Here is a 26404-nt window from a genome sequence, read left to right as displayed (position 1 = left end):
GCCCAATATTCCCGTCTCATCTCTCTAAGCATCTCTGCGTCATTTTGGGAAGACACGAACCCAGTCAGGGGAGGTCATGTTCTGCGGTATGCTTTGATGAGCCCAGTGCTTCCCCGGCCAGATTGCGGATGTCTACGAAAAGCTTCCCACGACAGTAACGTTGCGGGCATCTGACCCAAGACGCAGCGTAACATCCTCTCCCTTGAACTCCGTCGCCGCACCACCAACCGTAACGCTCTTCAGCTGACGACCCTCCGGCACCCTCATCTTGACTCTCACCTCCGTCGGGGGCGCCTTATCAAAGCCCAAAGTCGTGGTGACAGTACCCGCCTTCTCGTCCAGCTGCATATCCAGATCGACGAGTGCCCATTTCGTCGGGGCCCTCTCTACCGCGACCTTACCCTCGCTGAGCCACTTCCTCGGCACACCCCGTCCAACCAACAAGGCGTCGTCGTCCGGGTGGTCCAGCAGCAGCGCGGCTCTCAGCAGAATGGGGATGGTGAATTCCGAGGGCTGGCAGTACGTGCTCGAACCGCCCCCGGTGCCAGCGACCTCGGCGGCTAGCCACAGGCCGCGGTTGTGCACGTGGTATCTGTGGGTGTACAAGAACAGCACGAACTCGTCGATGCGGTCCTGGAGCAGTAGGCTCAACGCATAGCCGTACGAGATGAAGCCCAGAATATCTCGCGTATCAGACTTCAAGGGCGTCACGTTCGCCACGACACCCAGACTCGTGATGCCGTACGCCCGCATTGAGTCGATCACCATGTCCGTCTGGTTCGGCGAAAGGACAGACGCATGCAGCAGCTCCGAATAGACGCGGTGAGGCCACCACTGCGACGACGCGTCCCCCTTCTCCGCCAGGTCCTCCAGCACATGCGTCGTCTCGTTCGGGAGCACAGGGACATACGGCGGCGTGAGATTGCGCTGTGTCCAGTGTTCAAGGGTCACTGCCGTCTGGTTGACCAGCTTATCTGCGCGCTCGTTCCAGTCCTTAGCCTGCTCCGCGAATGCCTCAATCTTGCTCAGATCCCGCAACCCGCGCGCGGCGAAGGCAGCATTGTTCCAATACGGCTTCTCAAACCGCCACGCGTCGCTCCGCAGCGCCGCGTCGGACTCGCTCCAGCCGGAGATGAGGCCGTAATACGGGTCCGTCACCGGCAGCTTCAGGTTCTCGTCCTGGCGCGTCGTGAGCATGCCCACCCATGCGAGGATCTTGGCCTTATACTTCTCCACAAAGGCCGCGTCGCCGGTGTACTGCACGTAGCGCGCGATCAGGGACAGCGACAGGCCGAACTGCGGTACCGCGGGCCCGCGCATCTTGATCGCGCCGTCGTCGTAGACGTACCAGTCCATGTAGTTCTCCAGCACGACCTTGGCCTGGTCAAAACGGCCCCACGCGAGGTTCGCCGTGAGCGAGCTGGTCAGGATGTCCTGGAAGCCGTCGTACTCGGAGCCGCCGTAGTCGCGCTCGAAGGCGCCGTAGCGCGGGGACACGCCGCCGCCGCGGTTGACGAGCTCCGCTGCGAAGGCGTGCTTGCCCATGTCTGCCCAGGTCTCGTCGGGCAGGGTGAGGGAGAGGCCGTCTTTCACGTGGGAGGTCCAGTAGTCCGTGAAGCGGATGAGCGCCGGGTAGAAGTCGTTGGCGGTGGGGTGTGCCTTCAGGGGCAGGAATTGCTTGTAGTCCAGAGCGAACTTGTGGGCGCGGACGACGCCTCCCTTGATGTACGTCATGGAGAACCACACGTGGACGATCTCCGGGTCGGGCGAGTCGACGTCGGCGAAGGCGGTGATGTCGACCCAGTCAGTCACGTCGTTGAGGCCGCGGTAGATCTTGCGGCACGCGGGCATCCAGCCGCCGAGGAGACCGTCGAAGCTGTAATTGGAGTGCGTTCCATCCGCGGCCTCGAGCAGGTCGTTCCACGGGGCGTAGTTCTTCGTCGTGGACTGCCAGTCCAGCGCCATGGTGTCGTTCGCCTGGACGTTGCCGAGGTACGTGTCCCACGGCAGGAAGGACAGGTCGATGACGTCGCGGACATGCGTCTCGACAGGCTCGCCATCCTTGAGGAGGCGCTCCGCCAGGACGTCGTTCTGCTTGAGATTCACATCGTTGGCGGGGTCGAGACCAAAGTACGCGTCAACGGTCCGGTTGAGCGAGACAGCCTCGTCGCTTGAGGCCTCGACGTATCGCTTGATCTCGCGGCGTGTGCCGGAAGCTGAGACCAGAACCAGTGGGCCGTCGAAGCGTGTGAGGTCTTCGTAGGCCGTCCATGTCTCGCTGTTGTAAGTGAAGGTGTCGATGGGGGTGAGGCCGTCGGCCGTCTTCTCTTGGCGGGGGTTCAGGTGTTCTGGTATAGGGGCTGCGAAAGACTCAAAGGAGTCATGTCTAGCTAGTTGCGGTACCTCGTGGTAAGGCTTGGGGTGCTTGACGTCGCCTCTGCCAGCTAGAGCTGTGATAAGGAGTGAAGAAAAAACGAATGACTTTAAAAAGGAGTGTCGAGGCATGTTTGGTACCTGTGCCTGTCAGAACTTGTGAAGGATCGAGGTGTCGATACCACCTGGGAAACACCGTCTTGCCCAGGGACTCGTCGCTTCATGTAGTTTTTGAGGCCTTTCATTGTGAGATGAAGGGGCGACGATAGTTCATTGGTGTCTGGCCATGTGCGACTTGGACAGGGGTGTACCTGAGTCGAGTCATTACACTAAAGAAGGTTAATTGATTGCTTCTAATTGGGCAGGAAAGCATTGTTCACTTTGCTCTCCATGGTAATTGCTCCAAGATCCCGCGGTAAACGAAGTTGAAGGGCGAGAGAAAGAATTCTGGAAGGTATCGGATTCGGCATCCGGCGCGACCTAGAAGCTCTCGCGCACGCTTAGCCGTCCGCGCCGATTTCCAAAGCTGCGCCTTACGATGACCTCGCTTGAGAACTTTCTTTGGGGGCCAACTACTAGATTCAGTATTCGGTTATCTCGGCAAACGCCTTAACTTACAGTGAAATTGCAACTATCCCTGAAAGGCAGACAAGCCGTATCCAGATATCCGGTTGTTCCGGCCGGATGGGAAACCAACAGAAACACATGCACTTTCGACGGACATACTGTGTAACCGTGAAATTGGCGGCCCACGAAAGGACCATTGACGGCTGAATTAGCGGCGACTATAGTCAACGGCATGGTGCTGCGAGTTCTGATTGCAACAGTGTTTTCGAACCAGGCATTGCAAACATTTCCCATCTACAAATCAAATATCCATCCTGTGTGCAAGTTGCCCAGGCTGAAAAGAACACTGCCTCTATATGATATCTGATGGACCACGAGGTTGTTTTCTCAAAGGACACGTCGTTGGTGTCTTTTCTAATTTCCATGCGAAACAGTGAGCTACTTTATTCTCAGAAACTCTAGCATAAGATATCAGAAATGAGGCAAATTTGTCATCAAAAAGAACATCCATGTCAGAGTTATGAGGACCAAGTTTTTGACTGTTCGTCTGAATATGACACACTTGTATCCTATGAATCCTTTTGTGGTGTTTGTCTCCTCTATGTATGAGACGATTGGGGAATCTCCACAGTCGCGAGGCTACAAAACACCTGATCATAGAACCAACATAAGCATCAGTTGAATCTGTAAGATTCCCCACTGCGTATCGCTGATTGACTTCTGTGATTTCTAATTGGTCTTGTTGGTTCTGTTGGTCTTGTCGGACCCCTAGGAATCTTGCACATTACCCCGCTTGACCTCTCGCAATACCTGACTCCTCCTGCCCTCATCATACTTGGCGACCATCTCCAACATGAGATGGCACGCACCCACCTGTCACCAGCCGGAAGTACATGTCGCAGAGGATGGCTTCCCAGTTTGCAGAGGATGCGGCAAGTCAGCAAAAGATATGCGACACCTTCGCGAGGATACGCACTCCTCATTGGAATCGCTGCCTCCAGACGAGCCAGAAAGACGTCTCAATCTATGGTGGCCACCTTTGGTGCCATATACGTCGAATGATGGCACAAAGTCCGACATCCCGGAAGCTTCGGTAGTGCCGCCAATTTCCCCAGCAAGCCATGGGAATCAGATCTACGAGAGATCCTTAAAGCCGAACGAGTTCCGACTCGCATGTATTTCTGCAATGCCTAGCAAATCCGACACCAGATACCCAATTCACCTTTCATTCGAAGTTTTCGAGGACGACCATTATCCCGATTACGACACAGTCTCCTACGCCTGGGGCGGTGAAGACAACAACAGAGACCAGTAGGCACGCCCGATCAAACTCTCAGTCTCATACTGCGGGAATCAACTGACCCGTTTGAACTCGCAGCAACTGTCTTATCTACATCGGCGACTACTGGGATATTTTGTACACAACCCAAAATTGCTGGGCTGTTCTGCGATACCTTCGTCCTTGGAGCGGCACAAGATTAGTCTGGCTCGACTTCATCTGCATCAACCAATCCGACATGAACGAGAAAACCCAGCAAATTTTAAAAATGGGTCATATCTACTCCCATTGCAACCAAGTCTTCTTATGGCTTGGACAAGACGCTGTGTCTCATGACCAAGCCGCTCTGCCGTCTCGCCGTCCTCTCGAATATCTTCAAGGGCTTCATCAGATTCTCTCACGAAACTACTTTACTCGAGTGTGGGTCGTTCAAGAGCTGGTTCTGTCACCTCGCATCAGCATGCCTTATGGTAGCAACGTTTTTGAGGTGTACCCTCAAAGCCTTGAGAACATGGCAGAAAAACTGGCAACATCCCCGGCGCCATGGCTCAATCTTGCCACGCGAGGGTTATCGCACAATCATTCTTGGACAGAGGTCATGAGGATGACCTCACTGTCAAAATGTTCAGACGCTCGAGACAGTCTGTACGGTGTACTCGGGCTGTGGGCATCCGGCGGCAGTTTGCCCATCCCAAGTTACGCAATTTCGTACCAGCACATGATGATAGGCATGTTCGCCTGGCTTCTGATCCATGAGCATGATCTTAACATTCTCCTTGCTGCAAAATGTATTTCCTTTGCAGGGTATGAAGATCCCTTACCGTCATGGATACCACCTTGGAGGAATCACGACTTTTGGCAGTGGTTCATCAACGTTTCTTCCAGGAATCAGGTCAAGCCCCCCGGTTTGACTTTCCCTGTCAAGCGCATGTCGTACAACAACGGGGAACTCGGCCCACCATACGGCCGACCCTGGCATGCGTCTCAGATCACAGTCGACCACAACACTGGCGCACTCTCGTTGGTCGCAATCAAGATACATGTCATGCAATTTGATTTGCAAAAGCAAAACACCGACCCTCGCGATCATGAGTGGTCGTCACGGTGCTGTCTCCATGTCCAGACTTCCAAAGACATAGACGGTATTGTCAAAGAGGGTGATGAAATATACCTTCTTAGTCCAGCTACTTCTGGGGGGCAAGACAAGCACGAACCACTAGTTTATCTCTTCTTACGGAAGGTTGCGAATCAAATGCACAAGCTTGTTCTGTGTGAGCCAATGGTTTACTTCAAACACTGTCCGGTGTATCAGTCGCTGGAAGAAACGCGAGTCGACCGGTCATTGGCAATAGACGAACTTCAAGAACTCTGGCATCGTCCAATGTACAAATTTGACAAAGACATGCACACTGATGGATTGCTTGGTCGAGGTCTACAAAGGACGTTTCCAGGGAATGACGACACTCCGTTTCATGTCTTACTGGCGGTCATCTTAAGCAGCAATGATGTCCAATGGCCGCTGGACATCAGCGCCTCACGCAGCTATGATGTCCAACGGCTGCTAGACAACGACGCCGCCCGGGGATTTGACGCCAAAATCAAGACAAACGAAAAATTCATAGCGCATGGAAAAGCGGTTTCCTATCTCACATTCAAATTCAGCAGATCTTACTGGGAAGATGTTGAAGCTCTTTACGCCATGGACAAATACCGGCCTCTCGATGAAGGAATGCATTTCCAGTGCAACGACAATCCTCCCGAGAGTGAGGATTGGAACCCTATCTACGCTCGCAGATGTTGGGATCTCCCTGAAAGATTTCGGCATAAGGAGTTGATGTACGTCGAATGTGAACTTCCCCACGTCCACAAACTTCTTCTCAGGATAGACCGCGAACTATGTATCACCAGTATCTGGAGGTCCATTGGCATTCACGATCCCAAGGGATCCTGGGGGGAATTGCTCCGTGCGAGGGCTGTTTATCCTAGCATGACGGATTCCGGAAACCTCAAGGCAAATGATGAATATGATAGACATCATAGCATTCACCGCGTTGGTAATAGTGTTGTGGTGGGGTTAGAATCGCGTATTCACATAGTTTGATACGAGACGAGGCTACAAGATACGGTTTGCTATCCTCAGCACATAATCTGTGACGTCAAAGATAGGCTCAATGCGAAAAAAAAAAAAAAAAAAAAAAGAGCTACCAGTTGAGCTGAAGTGAGCTTTAAGATTGCGACTCTCGACTTCTTTCGTATTTCACAACACTCCTTGCCCGAACACCTTGAAATACTGTGTAATTCGATCTAATCCTGCCGTCCCATGACCATCTCGTCCACGAATACGTACAAACTTCGTTATTGGACCAAACATTGATGCCGTTTCTCGTCTCACAAGCGTTCTCCGGTCCCTCGAGGCTAATTTGAGCAGGAATGAGGTCGGCGAAGTAGCGGACACTGGTTCCGTTGAAGGTAGTAGTAGGTAGTAATAACATCGATGCTCCGACCGTCGCCCATTTCGAGAACCTCAGTATCGAGAGGAGATTGTCAGGGCTTTGATATGTCCATGCCGAACATTGACCAACTCGCCGTGGGGTTTATGATCCTCACAGGAAAAAGCAGCAGATTTAAATGTAACAAAGAGACTTGGGTTAGGCATACTCGAATGAACATGGTTTGTTTGTTACCTAGTCACTTAACCGTCCCAAAGTATGCACGTAGCTTCACATTAAGTATTGATGCAGAAAGCGCAAATAGATGGAGAAGACCTGACATTCTTCAATTTGGAAGCTGAGATGTAACATGTACAGCGTGGAAGACAACGAAGGAGTTGAAAGAAACAGGGGCTATCTAAATCTTGGAACTGCGTCCAAAACCCTATTAGCCGCTTCTTCTCGTAACCATCTTGCTTCGTTACCACCGTCACCATCGTTGTTGTCGTTGTCATCGTCACCGTCTCTACTATATTCTCTCCAACGTGTGTACCATCGCTATGCTTCTCGATATCGTTATCATCATCGTCAAAGACGTCATTTAAGTGGTCGCCCCCACTAATTCGTTGTCTTAGATACTGTCCTCCAGTTCATCTGTGTCATTTCAAAAGCTGCCAAGACATCCACATAAGGCCATCTCCATCCTGCTTCCTCGTTCAACCACCCGAAGGGATATATACACCTCGCCTCCCACTGTGCCATATCAAGTACCCATCCAGTGAACCACCGATATGCAGCATCAACTCTGCTTCCCTACCAGAATCAACCTTGTCAATACTCTTTGCGGACCTAGACAGGTGCCCACAGAGCTTACCCATCTAACTCATACGTCAGTGGACTGCAAGCATTCTCCGCCACACCAACACACCCTCCGTCCATCTACCTCACCTCAAAGACATCCCTTGCAAACTTCCAATATCAACTGCTTAGCATTTCCAACCTGAACCACAATCACAATCACAAAATCCGCCGGCGCAACCGCGCAGAAACCCACTCACCGAAACCAACGAAACTGCAACCCCCGAGAAAAGGCAACGAGGCTAACCACCCTCGTCCGCAGCCTCGTCGCGCCTCAATGATCTGCACCGAGCCTCAACCCATACCACCCTACACAGCCTCCCTCTCCTGCCTATTCGAGGGACGACATGGCTCCCGACCGCAGGCAGTCATGCGAGATTTCACAACTCCAAGACGAGGAGGGACAACCACAGATGTTAATGAGCCTCAACCTATGCCACCCTACTCAACCTTCCTGTTCTCCTGCCTATTCGAGACACAGCATGTCTTTGACGGTAGGCAGCCGTCCAAGACTTCACAACTCCAAGACAAGGAGAAACAACCGCAGATGCCAATGAGCCTCTAGACCCATAAGGCAACAGCGTGTATCAACTTCCACCGTCCTCACCAACTCCAGCACTCTCCTCAGCCAGAATCTCAAACACCCCCACGAGATACGCCCACAAACAGCATCTAATCACGTACCATCATGCCCATCTAAGAACCTCCCCCACGACCTGCAACGGCGCCTCCGAAGGGGCCCTCATGCTTACCTCACACCTCCATCTGATGTAAGCTTCCTCTCCCTCCCCCATCCCCAAACCCTCTCCTCAGCCGCAGACAGACAGAGAGCAACAGAGCCTCTCCCACCGCCCAAAATCACCTACCAGTCCATCTTTTTCTCCTCCTACAACGTTCCATCCAACCAAATCTCACCCCATCCCCCCGAACCAATCCAAAAACACACAGAATTCCAACCAATCCAGCCCGCATCCGCCATCACCACCATCCATCCCATCAGGCATCCAAACCACCCGTGCCGTGCCTGGCCTGGCCTGATCTGACCCGACTTGGACTGCCCGCTACGCCCCAAACCCGCATCTTCGATCCTGTACTCCGCGGATGCCCCCTCCCCCCCTTACTGTATACCATGACCTAGGCCGCGAAAAAGGCCACATCCACCCGAAAGCCATTGAACCCTCACAATCAATCACAACGAGGACCCTTTCAACGGCCGTGAGGGAACAACAAACAATTATATCAATTCTCACAACTTACCTCTCCAAAAGCCTCAGGCCGCATACAAACCGACCAGCCCAACCAACACCCCCAGAAAGAACCACGGCGCCCCCTCCACGATACATCTTCCCTCCCTCTCTGACAAAAAGTGCCAGATTCCCCAGGCACACTCCCACAGCCATCTCTAATAGGCCAAAAAAGCACTCACGAAGAGGATAATCAACCTCTCGGGTGTGCTTACTCGAACAGATATCCCGTAAGCACATAGCACCTACATACCAAGCATACACAACATACCCGCGGCCCCGAGCCGGTTGGTCCATGCCTAAACCCCCCTCCGCCCCTCAATGGCCCTCCCGCCTACTCGAACTGCTGCCAACGTCCTGTACGGCGTATGCATCAAGCAGGCTCTGCGGCTGTATAAGGCAAGAACTGCACATTCACATAGCACACATTCCCAGACATCAGCCCTTCCGTTCGGGCTGCGGCGCCAAAAGCGAAGAGGCACCACTGCCCCTCCCTCCCCCAAAACGGGTTGGTTGCAGCCGGCGCTTGCTGCGCGGCCAATGAGCTCATCTGTGGGGCCCGGAGTGTCTCTGAGGAGGGGTGCTGGGTCTCTGCGAGTGAGTGCGTGTGTGAGTGGGTGAGCCCAGGACGGCGGGCAGTGGGATCATGGTGCCCAGTGTGATGTGATCGGAATCGCGGGGTCGTGTGTGCGTGTGTGTGTGCTCTCAATGCGAACCTGAGACCCTGCCTGACTGTCTGCTCACGAGGATATCAGTCCATCGAGATGCGACCTGTAAAAAAAAAAAACCATGGCTCATCATGAGGCAACTGCGAAAAAAAAAGTCTCAATTGAACAACGCATGAAGTCGCATGGATGGAAGCTTGAGCGAAGCTCTACCAAAGGCCCTCCGTCCAAGCTTGTCAGGAACGTTCACCGCCATGGACCTGGCAGCGATGTCCTAGCCAGGAAACGACCGCTACACATCGCAAAGTCTGGCACTAGCAAGAATGGCACTCCCAGAAAGCCCCATACATAAAATGCCTCTGTGCTCTTCTGGAAGCTCTTTCCTTGGAGAGATCGTCAGCGCTGGCTTCCAAGATGCAGCGGCTTCACACAGAGTTCCTGGATTCTGGGCGGAAAAGATGGGATGGCATCCATGCTCCCTCCCTCACGAACACTCGCTCTGGACCGGGCGGGAAACGGCGGCTTCGATTGGCGACGACGGCAGTTGGCGGAGTCCCCGCTCTGTGGTAAGAAACGGAAAAAATTCCCATCCAACTGACCTGCATACCTTGCCGAATCTTGTCAGTGATAGGCCATCGACCGCCGTTTCCGCCGTGAATGTGAACGTGTGCTGGGAAGACCTGGTCTTGAGGTGCCAACTTTGAGTGGTTTTCTCTGATGATTTGCACGGGAGGAAAGAGGGTTTTCCCTGGTGAATTCTGCGTCGGCATTTCTGAAGAAGGGATCACCTCTGAAGCCGTGGTACAGCCAAGTCACCTCTCGTCGTCTATGGCTTCATACTCGTTGGCTGCTCAGTTCTCACTCTCACTCACGCCGTTCACTCACAGCCCGTCTTACTGCTCACACTGAACAGACGGGTGAGCGACTGACCTGTGACAAGCGAGCAGCCTGCTGCATCTCAGACGGCCGATCGACACCCCCCGCACCAATCCGATCGAGCTGCAACCCCTACCAAGTACGGACGAAAAGTCCATGATCGACCGATAGCTGAGATACCGGCGGTGCTAAGGCAAAGGTGGGCAGAAGACAGCGTGGGATGGCCTTGCTGAGGCCTCGCAGGGCGATGCCTTAACAGCAGCTGTTAAACCCGCGCGATTGCGGCGCCAGCCAGCTGATCATCCGCAGTGGAGAAAACGGACCTGACCCCGCTGGGCGCACGAGACAAGACGAGACGGGACGATTAGGTCGTCCTCGAACCATTGGCCCAGACGCCGCTGACCGCTAAAACGTGAAACCCCGTTGGCAGCCAAGCGCCAGTCAGAAACGGCGGCGACGGCGTCGTGAGGTGCTGCTGAGGGGTAACTTGTAGCTTGCCCATGTACTTGGTGATAGCTCCGAGCTGATATGCCCTGGAAGAAGCTTCGTGACCGAGAGCTACTATCTGTTAAGCTTGCCTCACGCCAGGATATCTAGGGTCGACATGATTCGAGCACTGTATCTTTCAATGCGGCAGCCGCTGAGAAAATCTCCCGTGGTCTAGGTCTCCATTCGCTGGGAGCTAGCTGCAGCTGAGCCTCTCTGACTGGTCGTCACGGCGTGCCATGTTTCGTCTGATTTGTTGGCGTGGGAGGCAGTCTTGTGTTCTGGTCCTGAATGGCGGGGTCTCCTGGCCCAATGGCAGCAGGATGCAGACCTCCCATCCCACACAGCGGCGTGAGATATTTCACGTGGAGGAGACGGCGAGATGGGTGCCGGCTTTTTGCACATGTTGAAGCCCCGTCCACACAACTGTCTGGTGGGCGCTTGAGTTTGGGGGCTGTGATGATGAGAGTTCGTACCTGCTTCCGATCTTCGTGTGGCCGCTGACACGCGACCTTGTGTGGTGACGGGCGATCCCATCACGAGTATGGGAGAGTGGGATGGCATGCTGAGGCACATGTCCCGAGAGTCGAATGGCCCTGAAAGTCGGACGGTTTGTGATATTGTGTGATGGGGGATGCAGGAAGCCCGTCTGGGATTCTGAATGGTGTCATGCACGCACTCTGCCGTGGCCGCCGTCACTGGTCGACTACGACCCTGAAAAACCCATCTGTTGCTGCCTCCATTGCCGGCCGCCGTAGACATTGGACGGCGGAGGGCGAATTCGGAGCTCTCGCAGGCATGCCGGCGACGGATAACGGGCGAATTCGAGCGACGGGAGCCAGACTCCACAGTCGGTGTCGAAAGCAGGCGGCCTCCATTGGTCACTAGCGAGATGCATCGGCCGCTTGCGAGTAAGGTAGATGCGCGCTCATTATCCCCCCTTGGGATGCATGGTAGAGGCAACACGAGTGGTGGATGCGAACCAAGCTTGACAAGATGCAAGGCTCGAGAAGCGCATGGAAGCCTGTGATGAACCTCTCCGAGGCAATTCTTTGAGACAAGGCCGAGCAAAAGGGTGTGAAGGAGATTCAAGAGAGCAATCCTTCGTAGGGCTCTAGCCGATGACGCTTGTGGCAGCCAGTTAGTTATTCAGTCTGCGACAGTGACGTTGCTCTGGATCGATGGGAGCGACTGGAGCAAGACAGACGATGCGATGGGCAGACAGGTTTGCGGTTCCTCTGCCCCTTCTGGGCGCTGCAAGCCAACGAGGAGTGGGATGTTGTCCTTGGTTAGTCCGGAGAAGGTAAGGTGACGGAGGGCCGGCCAGGCCAGAACAGGCTGGACAATGGAGGGCCATGTGTCGAACGGCCAGTGTTCTCATCCGAAGTGCTGCAATAGGTAGTGTGGCATGGCATCTTGCGCGTTCCCGGCGGGAAAGGACAAATAATAGGCAACGGCAGCTGCTGAAGGCCAGCTACGGCTAGCCTCGTATGGCATATCGACCCGGGATAGCGCACCCATGACTTTGCTGGCGACGTTTCTTTGGCTGGTGGCAGCAGAGACTGATATCATTTGGGAGTCCAGGCCGGCCACAAACACGGGCTTGGTGGCCATCTTCGATGCCGGTAGCCATCGACGACGTCGTCGTCGGGCTTTGCCGTGGGTTATTTGATTAATTTGGTCTTTCAGAAAAAGGTGACGATGAGTTGGGCACCGAACGCCAAATGACCATCGTCATTTGTGCCGTCGAAAATGGACTGGGTTGGGTCGACATGACTGATGGTTGGGTTGTCACTTAGTTACTGAGAACGTCTGGACTGCTGCTTCCTTGGGTTAGCGAGACTGACAGACGGTAGGCGGTGCTTTGGTGGTCTGGGTCAGACGGTGACATTTCAGACAGCTGCCACCGTAAACTCTGGCACTCCTGCCGAACCGGGAATGTCCTCGTAAGGCATGGACATCTCCCGAGCCTTACCTAAGCGAAAAGAGTACGTATCTTTGGACGTATTCATGTACCTTTCTCTGGCAGCAGCAGGAGCACTGAAGGAGCGGGAGTCACGGCGACGGAGGACGGGGCTCCAGTGCCCGCCCGGCCCGCTTTAATCGCAAACGGTTGTCAAACAAGGTGTTCGTTCACCGCCAGATGTCCCCGGGCTTGCCTTGCTCTTGCAGTTGTCAGGCAGGGACTGCAGACAGAGCCCGGGCTGTGTTTGTGTTGGCTGCGTGTGTCATCAGCACCTCAGGGTACGGACTATTCGAATACCTACGAATAAACGCAAGTGATGTCCGAAGAATGGGAGCAGGGCCCGTCTGGGCATTACCTCAGCAACGGCTGATGGATGCGTTTGAAATCATGTTTCCCGTGCTGCCAAATATGGCTTCCATGCTTCTTCGGGGGTAGCGACAACGTTCTGTCGGCGGTGACAGCGGCATGGTTAGCCAGAAATATCACCAGCCCAGAGACAGCACGGAGGAGGGTCAGACATTTGCTGATTCAACCAAATTTGCGTCCCGAATGCCTCCGACCTGATCGTCGCCCTCGCCGAAAGGAACACCGTCGCTGGTTCGTTGACACCTTCCAGCAAGCACTATGCATAGTCATGGTACCGCCGTACACAGACGGCAGCAACTAAGCAACCGGCTAACGCTTGCTAAGAAGGTGTCTGGTCACGTTAGACTCGGATGGAAGAGCGTGGCTACTGCATGTTCAACACCCTATTGTGAGTTGTGTGAGTCCTGTCATGTTGTGCTAGGTATGCTCGGGAAACGGAGCGTTTTCGTCCCAGGTTGTTGCTTGAAAACACGGGCTGCACAGCAAAAAGACGTTTCAGCGAGACCAGAGCCTGCTTCCTTCAGAACGGTGGCACCTGTGTTGCTGGCGCTGCCGCGCTGTTGCCACTGAAGAAAAAGGATGAACAGGAAAAAAGTACAGTGACAACAGGTACTTGATGGAGGTGAGCCAGCCCTTCCCGCGGCACCCTTGTAGACGGTACGTGGCGGTTGCCCCATTACCCCTCACGAGGCAAAGTATCCAGGACCTCGGCTTCAAGCCACTACCGGCCACCAATTGCTCCTGGCCACATTCAGGTCCTCCCTCCAGTGCAACTGTTTGCTCTTGGTTCATTGGCCATTGCCTCGATTTGCAGCGCAGCTTCTCGCGGGTACAACCACACAACCACACACCCATATCCTTCCAGAACCACAGCATTGCTTGCATTCGGGCTCCATTGGAACCAACGAAGGCCATTATTCGCCCCTGGACGAAAAAAAAAAAAATTGCAAAAAAATTCGGTCTCTTTTTGCCATGCCTCGCGAAGTGGCCGAATCCCCGTTGGATCCGGCGGAGACAAATGCAAGTGGAAGCAGAGATTGATCCATGTTGATTCATTCGGCATCATACTCGCCCCATAGGAATCAATTCTCCCCGAGGCGCAGCTTCACAGTCGTCGCCAGCGTCGTCGTCGTTCTCGCCGTGAATTTTTTGGCCCCGATACAGCTGCTCCGGGGGGACCTGAACACATCCCGGTCATGCCCCCGCGGACACGAAGTTGTACACCTCGTACCGGAAAGGCAAGGAGAGGTACCTTCGTCGCCCGGACGTCGTCGCAAGCACCCCTTCACCGTATCCGCGACCGCCGCGAGGGATGGATGGGGAACTACGGCAGCCGGGCAGAGAAGCCCATGTGCCGTCCCTGTCGCTCATCGCCAGAAGCGTCTCCCACGCCGCCTTTTCCCAGGCAAGAGGATCACACGGATACTTGACCAACAATCTCCCCGACAACGCCGGGTTTTGTCAGTGAAACTGAAGGCACGAGAGGCCCCCAGAAAAAAAGGGATCCAAAAGGACGCAAGTGACCCAGAGAGACCCCAGGTCTCAGGGGTCTCGCATACGTCAGTCGGGGCTCTCGCGGGCTTGCAGTTGGCTTGCTTTCGCATCTTACCTCAGCTCCGCCAGGGTTCAGTCATCAAGCCATTCGCCGTCTGGGTCAAATCCATCCGCCCCCGGCTGCAGCAAGCCACAGGCCGCACAGCACCCTGCTGTACCGCGCTCCTTTGGGCGATGGGCGGATGTATGTACCTCCCGGCATGGGTCGGTACGGGCAGAGCAGCGCAGACGAGAGGACATGTCCGAGGCGGTGGAAGCGGAGAGAAGGGCACAGACGAGCGCCGTTGACGCCAGCGCGCGGGACGGAGACCGCGCAGGACGACGAGACCGATGTGTGTGCGACGGCGCAAGAACACTGCCATTGATAAGAATAGCAGGAACGCCGAACAGAACAGACCGGAGGCGCTGTCATGTCAGAATCGAAGGACAAAAAGTCCAGATGATGTCTGAGGTTTCTCACCACTAGACTGCCTGTGGTCATAGTAGCACCGACGGACGGCTTCCAATGACAGGCCAAGCAATCCATCCCCAAAACCAAAGGTACACAAACTCCACAGACTACAGACGCAGTGCCGCGAGTACAGTCCCCATTCGAGGTGGTTTTTAGAGTAGGTCAAGTACACAGGCTAGGCTGAAGCTAAGGCTAAGGCTACCCGCTCGCCATCGCATCACGGCCATCAGCCCCTCCAGCCCCCTCTCTGAACGAGTCGACATCAAGACTTGGGGATCCCTATCTGGGCCCCCCGTCATCATCAGCCAAGGCCACGACCGTCTCACCAAGTTACAAGCCCCTCATCACTCCCGTTTGTACCGCCTCGCAGTGCCCATCAACGCCCATCAGCGTTTGTTTCGCCGCGACAGCCCTGGAGAGCAGCCCCGAAGGGTTGACCACACCTCCTGAACAGGAAGGACTGGCAGCGAGATATCAATCAGTCGCCTCCCATTGTGTTGAGGTCGGGCAAAAAGTTAGTGCTGGAGGTTAGTTGATGGTTCGCCTCAGCTTGGGCAGCAAACGTGTAGAAGTGAAGATGCTAACGGAGGTAAGGTACGTATACGGACACAGGCTACTGAGAAGGAGGGCGAGAGACAGGCGTTCCACCGACTGCCCATCATCCGTTCCGTTGAAACGGAAGCCCTCAGTGTTCCCGCGCTAGACGTCCGTCTTGGACTCTGACTGGACACGGATCCGCTGCAGACCCTGCTTCGTCCAACCAGAAGCACTCCAGACTCGGGGAGGAGACCCCACCGCCTTCCCTCCGAGCAGCCCGTGACGTCTTTGGTGCCCGCTGCCAGGCGGTACGTACCGAGAGAAAAAAAGAGCAGGCCTGGCCCAGCCTCCCCCTACAGCACCGACCACACTCTTTTCCTCTGGTGAGGATTTTAAGGACGGAATTGAGGGCGAGGGAAGGAAGTACGTACCTGGAGTACTTCCGTCACGAACAGTACGTACTGGAGACGAAGATACGTACCGCACAACTCGGACACCTGCCAAGCCAGGCCGCAGCCATCACCCACGCCGCCCGCGCCAGTGCCAATCGCAGTGTGAGTGCTGCTAGTCCAGCGTGAGTGTGTGGTCACCCACGGCCCTGACCAGGTCCACGGCCCACGGCCCACGACGACGAACGACCCACCAACAACGCCCCCCCGGGCTCCACGCCGCTTGTTGTTCGCGCTCCACTGACCGATCACCTCTCACTCTCAGTTGGCTGACTGGACGCTCTTTGGTGTCTCTGGGCCTGTCTCCGTGTCTCTCGATCTCTTCCCCAGCAGCATCCGTGCCAAAAGGAATCAATCAACTCACTGCTGCATCTGCAACACTCGCTTCCCACTCGCTCAATCATCATTAGTCGAACCGCATCGGTCCCCAGTGGTCATTCACTCCGGTCCTGGCTCTCTCGGTCCCCTCTCCTTGGTTCTTGGTTCTTCTCCCCGTCGCTTTCTCGCGAACATCCAAGCAACACATCAATCAACCCACCAACAACAGCAACAACAACTCCACCCCTTCGCTCCTCTCTGGCTGCTCGTTCGTCGTTGTCGAGGGGAAACCGCGGAACCGCACCACAGCGCTCGAAAGAGACTGAGCCACGACCCACGATCGTCGTCGCCCTACAGCCAGTCAGCTTGCTTGCTTGTACCTTCGCCGGTACCAGCACCACCACCACCACCACCACCAGTATCCGTCACTACCTCATACGAATACCCTGCGTAGCCGACCTGCCAGCTCGCTTCTTCTCTTCTTTGCCATCCCGCCGCCCGTTCTTGCCTCTCTTCTGATCTACACTCCATCGCCTTACCACAAACCGACCTCACCTTACCTTGCTTCAACAACCCGTCTTACTTCATCACCTCGCCTTTGCCTTACCCGACAGTACATTTCCATACCTTTCCTCTCTCTTTGCGCGCGCCTTCACTTCAGCATACATACTACCACCTTACTACCTTTGCCTTGTTGCTACCCCAGGGCCCTTAAACACTTCCACTCCCTCCACATTCCATCCCTCGAATTCCTTCCCACTCGCCGGATCGCCATCCTGACGCCGGGCACCGCCGCCCCCAAATTCCAATCCATCCACCAGCAACCTGCATCCTGCAACCCGCAAACCCGCCCAGCCTCGACTCCCTAATCACCACCGCCTCAATGCAACAATAGCCTCGTCGTGCGCCCAGACACCCAACACTGCGAGCGACATCTCGCAGTCTTAACGTCATCGCACCCTTCCTGAAGAACCGACCTCCGCCTCCTTTGGACGCCGTCGAGCTGGATTCACGAGCCACCCAAACACCACGCCACCAACAGACGCCCTGCCCAATATGTCTTCCTCCCTGCCCCCTGATCCGTACAAGATTTTAGGCGTCTCCAAGGATGCGCAGCTCCCCGAGATCCGATCCGCCCACCGCAAGCTGGTCCTCAAGTGCCACCCCGACAAGGTCCAGGACCCGGCCCTCAAGGCAATCAAGCAGGATGAGTTCCAGAAGGTCCAGCAGGCCTACGAGCTGCTGAGCGATGAGAACGAGCGCCTCAAGTACGACGACAACGTCAAGCTGGCCGAGCTCCGCAAGGAGATGGCCGCCGCCAAGGGCGCCAACACCTCCGCGCCGCGTGCCGCCTCCGCGAGGACCTACGACGTCAACATCCGCACCGCCGAGCCCCGAGCAGACACCTTCAAGACGACAACCTCGTCGACGTACCGGTCGCCCAACAAGATGTACTCGCAGTACCCTTCGCGATCGTGGGACGAGGAGATCCACCGCTCAAGTCCCATTTTCGAGGAGCCCCGTGCGGCTCGTCGGGCTGCGAGTTACGAGAAGGACTACGGAAAGGTCTACGAGAAGACGTACGAGAAGCCGTCTCGCCAGGAAGAGGAGAGCGCCGCGGATCGTGAACGTAGACGGAGGAAGGAGGAGGAGAGGAGGATACGAGACGCAGAGAAGGAACGCCAAGAACGCAAAGACAGGGAGAGGGCTGCCAGGAAACAGGCAGAAAGAGCCGCAGAGAAGGCCGCTGAGGAGAGGGAGCTTCTTCGCCGCCAGCGCAAGGCTCAAGAAAAGGCTCAGGAAAAGGCCGACAAGGAGCGTGAAAAGGCCCGCAAGGCCGAGGCCGCGTCGAAGAAACACAGGAACGTGGGTGCCTACATTGAAGATTTCGGTGAGGGCGAGACCTACTTCAAGGAGAAGAAATCGAGCAGCAGCAAGAAGAGGGAGGAGGAGAAGGTGCGATCCCGCTCCATCCCGCGAGAAGTCGTGCGTGAGGAGGCCCCGCCGCCAACTCCTGCCCTCCCGACCGATGCCTCGGCCACAAAGATGGACGACAACATCCTCTTTGCTGCAGCCTACATGGACAAGTCTCGCCGCGGACCGGGGCTGGCTCGTGCCGCGACATACCACGAGAGCAGCCGCTTCGCTCCCCCGGTCGCAGCTCCCACGCCGCCCGCTGTGACGCCCTTCGCGGCCCCCCCGGTGCCTCCCATGCCTGCCGAGGACGACGCCCGCCGCTCAAAGACGAGACGCTCATCCGATTCGAAGCGGGACAAGTCGAGCCATAAGAAGTCGCCCGCCAAGGAGCCGGCTTACAATATCGTGGAAGCTTCCCCGACTGCCCGCATGCCCCAATATGCTTCCGCGCACTCATCCCCCATGGCCGGTGGCTCGCCGCCCAAGGTCACCAGGGCTACCACCTTCGACACCACCTACAGCCGCCCGATTCCCGGCCTCCAAAGGGCTCAGACTTTCCACCCCGGCGCCGACGATTCGCGCGGCCGCCACCGCTCCAGGATGCAATCGCAGACCGTCAGCGAAGACTCGGAATCCGAGGACGAGCCGCGACACTCCCGCAGGAGTCACCGCAAGATTGTCGACGAGCCCGTCCCCATCGACTACAACGCCGGCCGCTCAACCCGCTACACGGTCAACGCCGGCCGTGCTGTTCCGGTCGAGTCGAAGTCGTCGCACTACTACCGCGACCAGTCTCCGCCTCGTAGGGCCTACTACGTCGAGCGCCCGTCGATGGACCGGGGAACGAGCGGCTACTCGGGCTTTGGCGACAGCGTCAAGACCTCTGCTCCCTACAGCATGGCAGACGTCAATTACAGCGACATCCCCCGCAGAGCCCGTGACCCCCACTACGAGTACGCAACTGGTTACGCCTAGTAGGGACAGCAGCCGGCAGGGTTGCCACCGTCTCTCCCACAGGCCGCCGTCTCCGCGAGGAGAGCCGATCGCGCAGGAATGCGTCCAGATCAGCCCACTCCCGCGTGTCCCGCGACGCGGTTCACTTTTTACACCACATTCGGTCCATTTCTTTGTCCGTTTTCCAATCTGGGTTCTTTTTCTCTGGTTCCGTGCTGGTATGAGGGGACGACAAACAAAGATTCTAAACACATACAGTAACGAGTTACCGACATGTCTTATTTTTTCTGATATCAACTTTCGGGAGGGCTGTTGAAAGAAAGGCCCAAATATCATGGCGCTTGGGAGGGGGGATGGCATCCGAGGGAATATGAAAGGCCGCATGGATACATCGGTCGTTGATTGGCATTTATTGGAGCGAGACGTGCTTTGGGCGGGCTGGCGGTTGCCTGGTGGAGGTTGTGTCACGACGTGTTCTGCGGGGAGCGGAGTCGAGTGGCCGTGTCGGGTTGTCATGTGTGGCTTTGCGGCCCGCGAGGCAGCCCAGGGCTCTCTCTCACCGAGGGTCTCACACCCGTGACCGTGACCGCGACGAAACCGCCGACGACCGCCCAGCCCGGTCTTTATGCAACGGGGACTTTGTTTTGGGATAGTCCTGGGTTTCTCACAGAGGTTGTTGTACGCTGGAGTCTGACGATACACACACATCCATCACATCACACATCACATCACACATACATGCATGCATTGGGAAGGCGATTATTTTTCTCTTATGAGCTGCTATTTCTTGCGTTTATCCTATCTTATGAAACGGGCTGTCTATCTAGCCTCAATTAACGAAACTAAAGATATCGAACTTTTTTATCTACATTTGTGTGTTTTTTTTGGTCACCGTCATTCGCTTTGGAGTTGACTTTGGAAGGAAAGATACCACACTCATTTTTGGGGAAGTTTCGAGAGCTGTAAGGGGATACAGGGATGAGGGTAGAAATGGAAGAGGAGGGAAGGTTTATACAGGGCATAAGGCAGAGATATATTGCCTAGTTCGTTATGAGAGGGCCCGAGGACTTGGGGACTCGGGTTTAGCTACAATGTCAATGGACGTTTCTTGCAATTTATTTGGGGTGAGAGTGAGTGTCAAGTTTGCGTGAGGTTATGTGTGAATGTGACATGAGAGGGGTGAGATTTTGCCTTGTGGTCTTGGGGATGATGAGAACGATTCTTGGGTGAGTGCTTGAGTGGTTTAGAATATTGGTTATGTCTGAACAGAAGACGGGAAGGGGGTCCTTCGTGAAGGTGGATAGAATGGTTGAGGAACGGTAAGTGGTTCAGGGCGAGGATGCGGTATATAAGCCGGAGGCGTTGGATTGGAATGATTCTCTGCAGCAATCGTAGAAGTAGCGGTACTGAAGGCTGGGGCCGGGGCTGGGTCAAAGGAATTGTGGCCGGGTTGTTCTTTTGGTATGTTGCTTTGGAAAGATCAAGTTGGGGAGCAGAGATGGGGTCCAAGGGTGTGTGTTGGGTGAGAATAGACGGCAAGTGGAGGAGAAGACGGACGACGATTTAAAAGAGGTGAAATGAGGGGGCAAGATGTGTGTTTGCCTGGGTGATGGGGATTACGTTGTCGTACGTGGCGTCTGCGATGGAAAGCTGGGTAGACCAATGCGGACATGGCGTGAACTTCATTAAGCGGCCTTGGGATTTGTCGGGAGGAGGGCTTTTATATCATTACAAGCTGTGTCAGCAGATGGGTGGTAGGGTATGCCATGTTCGTCTTGCTGATGCTTTGGTTTGGGCGGCGAGTTGGGGATATATAAGAGGTCTTGACGGAGGAGAGGAGAAGACGATGTCGCAGCAATCAGAGCATGTGCTACTTGTTTCTAATAAGTGGAGCCGTCAGTTAGGTTACCCTGAACAGGACCTGACCATGGATTATTAGGCAAATGGAAGCTTTTTTAGTAGTGGGTGAGTCTAAACTGTAAGGTCGTTTAAGTTGAAGAGAATAAAACGGATGACAGGCAGAGACGGGTGACGGACGATGACGAAGGATCAAGCAAGGTTGTAGTACTGATTGTGAGTTGCTAGATACATGAGACTTTAACAGAGGAGTAAACGAAACGGGGTATATACCAAGCAAGTACTTAACAGTCCATTGTCTTGGTCGTTACGTTTCTCGGTGCGCGGGACGTGTGGTTTTATATCTTCCCGAGCGTAGGTAAGCTTTGCGAGGAGATGATCTCTGAATTGCGCCAGGAATGTCTAGGCCAAGTACATAAATGGGCGCAGAAAGCGTTCACCTCACCGTTCAACAACCATGACCATGAATTTTATCTCCGTTTCATTGCTTGATAGGCAGAGAGAAGCAGCATTCTGTAACTTGGCCGGATCAATCCGTGGCATAAGCAGAGCTTCACAGAAGGACTGATCCTTTTGTAGTGTCTTGAGAGGATTCGTGATGTATAAGCCGCCAAGAGAGGGGGTGGGGAAGGATATGAACTCGAGGATGCATTTGAACTATTAGTTCGTCCCACGCTTGAGAGACAACAGGGTCGAAGCCGTGCCTGTCTCATTTCCCACCAAGACTACCTATGTTGTGAAATTTGACTCTTTCGCTACAGTCATATTCGCGCGCGACAATTGACCGCCTTCCTGGGCTTGAGCCACATACTTTGGTTATGTGCTGTTCAAACTTCAGACGCATGCAAACCAGGCTGTAAAGCCAGCCTCGCTCGAATTAACACACGAACTGGTAAAAAAGGTATTGAGAGGACGTCCTCACACTGTCGGGAGGACCAGAAATGATATGCGCCATTAATACCTGGGTTCTATTGGTCTATGAAGCAGTATGAACTGACACACTGGTTGCCAACACAAGTACATAGGCGCTGTCTGGCAGCTGCAGTTCCACGTCAGCATTGTTCGTCTCGGTGTCCGTTCATGCTGTTCGCGTATTGCGAGAGAATCAACAATGGACGGAAGATGATGCACTGAATGCGAAAGCAAGGTCAAGGATTGAATATCAGCCACCAAAGCCAAGGGGGCTTCTATGCGAAGATGGCGCCCCTTGGCGTGGATTACATCCAAGAAGGTGGCCCAAAACCCTGATGGATTTTGCTTGGGCAGTGAAAGCTAATCCTGGCAATCTAATTTATAGAGCTCGCTGAGTCTATTGCTGGTTGGGTTAGGACGGTGAGTAAGCACTTAAAGTCTTCAGGCTATATCCTTCATGGGACTTGAGAGGACGATTTCAACTCGGGAGGTACGGTGCGCTCATTGAAGGGCGGCATTTACCATGCGGTGGCCCTTGTAGTACCCTAGATCCGGATGTCGTTATTAGCTTGTGGTTGATCTGTCTCTAGTAATGACTTGGTATGATTACGAATTACTAATGGGAGGGAGAGAAGGACGGCGGAGGGAATAGCGAGAATAATTCTACCGCTCTGATGCGGGGTGTGTTCTAGCTGATCAGGAACCAGCATAGCTTGTGAACATTGCCTCAGCTTCCCGCTCTGAGCATCTCTAACAAGTGGCAGCTGCCATTTTGCACAGAAGGAAATCCGTCTGACAGACCTTGGTTTCCTTTTTGTTATCGCTTTCTGTAGTTGAGTCAGCTGGCTGACCCATTGGTTGGCTGCGGTAGATAATCGAGTGCATAAGTTGTGGCAGTTGAGAACCCCTGATGTGTCCTACGACACCCGAGACAAGCAATGCGAACCGTGGATAAGCATCTCTCTGCTATATGAGAGACAAATCTCGGACTTGATCCTGTCTTGGAGAAGACATGAGACGAGGCTTTCAGACGCTTATGAGAAACGAGCTGTGAACCGCTGAACATGCGAGGGACGAGAGAAAGTGATGGACACCGACGGGAGGAATTTTTATAAAGCTCTCCAATGCACTAGCAGGGTGAGTGAGGAGTACATAGAGAGGTCACCCTTCAGAGGTGGAAATCGATCTGTACGTGAAACAGAAGAACCATTCACCGTCCATTCTTGCCTAGAGGGAGGGAGACCAGGATTAGTTATTTGATTTTATAGCCGCCGTGTGATGGCTGCGCCCAATGGAGAACATTTTAGACCTTAGACCCTACGGTGAGACGCCAAGCCATGCTGACAAGCGGTGTCAGTTCGCCCCAGCATGTACTTGTTGTGAACTAGGGGTTGCTAAGAATCTTTGCTTGATGATGAAGCGTCATTTCCTGCCAGGAACGGTAGACAACTTTTCTAGGACCTTGGTTATTGTCTTTGTGCGCCGCGCTATCTGAAGTGTTTCTAGCAGACTTCTGGGAGGCAAACCGAATGGAGTTGATATCATCTCCCCTCTATAAAGTGTCGGAAAGGCATGGAGTCCATTTTTGAAGGGTCAATTGCCGGTAGGTTTCAGGAAAATAGCTACTCATAATTCATCGCGATTTTGAGAGATAATACGGTGAAGAATAAGTGAAAGATATTGATCACGAGTGAGGCAAATCTAGTCTGGCTGTAGAGTCTGAAGCCAATTCCAGACAAATCTCTCATGAAATTTGACTGGGCCTTACTCGCAGAACGTGCCTTGGGAACAGGGAACATGGGTGGTTAGAGCCGAGAATTTGCTGCCTTTCTTGCGTTTTCACCTACCTAGTGCCATCCTTCTTCTATATACTTGTCACTGATAGAAGTTTTGCATCCCTCGCCACAGCAGCAGTCTTCTAAGAATACTTAGATTCATATGTACACAAATTGCCAACTTCGGCGTGAACATATCAACAGCAAAAGCAAACAAAATATGTTTCACATAGTTGTTGCAGGAAAACAAAGGTCCTAGAGTCTACATTGAGTAAGAGACACTGAGGCGGTCTGAACGTTTGAAATTCACAGGAAACACATGGCCAGTTGTTCTTAGCTAAGCTTGACTTGCATCCTCGAGTCACGTTCCTGTCGTTCATGAGTAAGATAGAAAGAGAATGATCCCCAAGCTGGAGAATGAATGCTGTCGTCGATTTCCAGCTAGATGAATCATGCATGTAGAGGAGAAGTTACACTCTGAAAGAACCAGGGAACATCGAGATGTCGTGTTATTAAGGTCTGACAATGGACCGCAGGATCGGCATGGCAGATCCCACCGAGTCACCGAGATGGTCAGGAAGACGCCGCGGAAAAAGATGTTGAGCCGGAGACTTTTGAAAACCACCAAAGATCTGCAATACAGTCACTTGGTCAAAGTGTCGTGGCATGCCAAGCTCAGGACAGGCCTTGAGACGATTCCCATACTCCTTCTCTAAAGTTTCTCGATTCGCGTGGTTCGTCGCATGTCGATTGATAACGATGTAGTCTCCAGTCTTTGTTCCAACGATGGGGGGTGAGAATTTCCGTAAAACTGTCACTACTGACATCCCATCGGGTGCCGGCCGTATGGTAACAACGCACGCCCGTTGGGATACTTTGCAACGTTTTGTATCAGATAGACGGCGTGATTCAGATGGCACACACTAGGTGAGTTGTAATTGGTAACATCATTCAGCGAGTTGTTTTGCGTATGCTGACGATTCTGAATCAGAGACGGCGTATGGTCGGGATATTTAAAGATCGTTCTCGTCCTCTCTTGGTCATGGGATTGCCTTGGATCATCCCAATATTTTCCGTCACTCTCCCGCACTTCAGTCTCTGCAAAGCAACAACACCAGGGCTTTTTAAGAGAAGCGATCAAAGACCGTAAGTGCGTCTTTCGCGCTCGCAATGCACGCCTGGCCTTACCTAGAGCTAATAAGACTTAGTTCAGCGAAACCTTAGAAACATGCATATCTCCCGCCTTTTAGTTACCGCAGTTGCAGCGTTCATCGGACCGACTCTCGTATCGGCCAAGTGCAAAGCGTTCCAAAACGGAGCTACTTGCGCACAGCCGTTCTTCAACAGCTGCGGAGGCGAAGGAACTTCAACCTTGACGTGCTGTACCACACTGGATTGTAAATGATGAGGCTGGGTGTCGAGGGTCAGTCGAGGCAATTCGAGGCCAAACCATGTGCTGAATGCTGTGCGTCTTGACGTGGTTGCTTAAAGTTGGCAAGATGACCATTGCCGTCTGCGTACGCCGGCAATAGCGACGTGTAGAATCAGAAGCTGGTCTTTCATCCTCGAAGTAATATAACCATCTTGTATCAAAACAAGTGTCAAGGCCACAATTTAAACCCCGCATACTCTGGTTGCGTTAAAAATCAACTAACACGGTAATGAATACGTGAAAGAAAGAAGTCATAAGCAGGAGCGACGACCCGAATCTCGTTTAATATTATACATTCTTTTCAGAATATACCTCACTGTCTTCTCGCTGGGACTTTATCTCTCAGAAAACGACGTTAGAACGGGAAAGACTATGCCTTAGCTTCTACAAATTTGCTATTCTATTTTCTCTTCCCATTATATAGCTGCCAGCAATCAAAGCTTCGTATGACTCGCTGCGGTAGACGTCTTCCATGTTTGATACTCAACACTCAAACGGGCAGTATATATGCTTCATCTTTGGCGTAAGGAAGTCAAGCGCAAATGCTTTGAAATTGGAATTCGTAGCCTGATATTCTGGATACAGCGAGACTCACAGCAAAGGGTGAAATGCAGAACGGATTTGGACGAACTTCTCGTGAGAGGCTAGTCGAATAATACCCGCCAATCAGCACATGACGGTAGTTGCGAGAGATGAGCCTCTACCTTACCTACATGGGGCTTCAAAAACATCCCTAAGCCGACTGGTTCGGGATGAAAAGGATGATGTCGAAGCAGTTGAGAGACCAATAAAAGCCATAGATTAAAGTTCCATTCCAATTTGACCCTCGTGTTTCGGCATATGAGCCAGAGTTGTAAAGATGCCCACATGCGCGGAAATCCTCATCATCAGCATAGAGACTTCGCAATTGCGCAATGTCAAGGAACATTCATACCCACACAGTATACAATTCCCCAGTGGAAAAAAGCAGTAATTGTATCACGGCCATCGCAACTGCGTAATAATAATTGATTTGGGTGGCTGATGCGGCATATGTAAAGGCAACGGCGACATAGCCCCAGTCACGAGTGGGCTCAGTAAATGCGCCTCTTACGTGGGAGCGTCACTATTGATGGATACTCTTTAGAGGTCTATTTGTC

At 53.7% G+C, this 26404-nt stretch overlaps 3 protein-coding genes across 3 annotated transcripts; 2 read left to right on the top strand and 1 right to left on the bottom strand.

Moving 5' to 3' along the window:
* Positions 1-132: 132 nt before the first annotated feature.
* GCG54_00013052 (uncharacterized protein) lies at positions 133-2505 on the bottom strand (the record flags this gene model as incomplete). The annotated part of the gene is made up of 1 exon (XM_045412914.1): positions 133-2505. One exon carries the CDS (start codon positions 2503-2505, stop codon positions 133-135), a length of 2373 nt encoding a protein of 790 aa, XP_045267572.1.
* A 1621-nt stretch (positions 2506-4126) lies between these two features.
* Positions 4127-4706, top strand: GCG54_00013051 (uncharacterized protein; the record flags this gene model as incomplete). The annotated part of the gene is made up of 2 exons (XM_045412913.1): positions 4127-4251; positions 4319-4706. Coding segments are annotated over 2 exons (513 nt in total), but the record flags the coding sequence as incomplete, so codon positions are not given.
* Positions 4707-17474: 12768 nt separating this feature from the next.
* Positions 17475-19310, top strand: GCG54_00013050 (DnaJ protein ERDJ3A; the record flags this gene model as incomplete). Its single annotated transcript, XM_045412912.1, has 1 exon — positions 17475-19310. The coding sequence occupies one exon, from the start codon at positions 17475-17477 to the stop codon at positions 19308-19310; it is 1836 nt and encodes a 611-aa protein (XP_045267570.1).
* Between the last annotated feature and the right edge of the window lie 7094 nt (positions 19311-26404).

Source organism: Colletotrichum gloeosporioides (genome assembly GCF_011800055.1).
Source record: "Colletotrichum gloeosporioides strain Lc1 chromosome Unknown consensus_21, whole genome shotgun sequence".
Lineage (NCBI taxonomy): Eukaryota > Fungi > Ascomycota > Sordariomycetes > Glomerellales > Glomerellaceae > Colletotrichum > Colletotrichum gloeosporioides.
The sequence above is the reverse complement of the archived record's forward strand: the minus strand, read 5'-3'. Positions and strand labels throughout refer to the sequence as shown.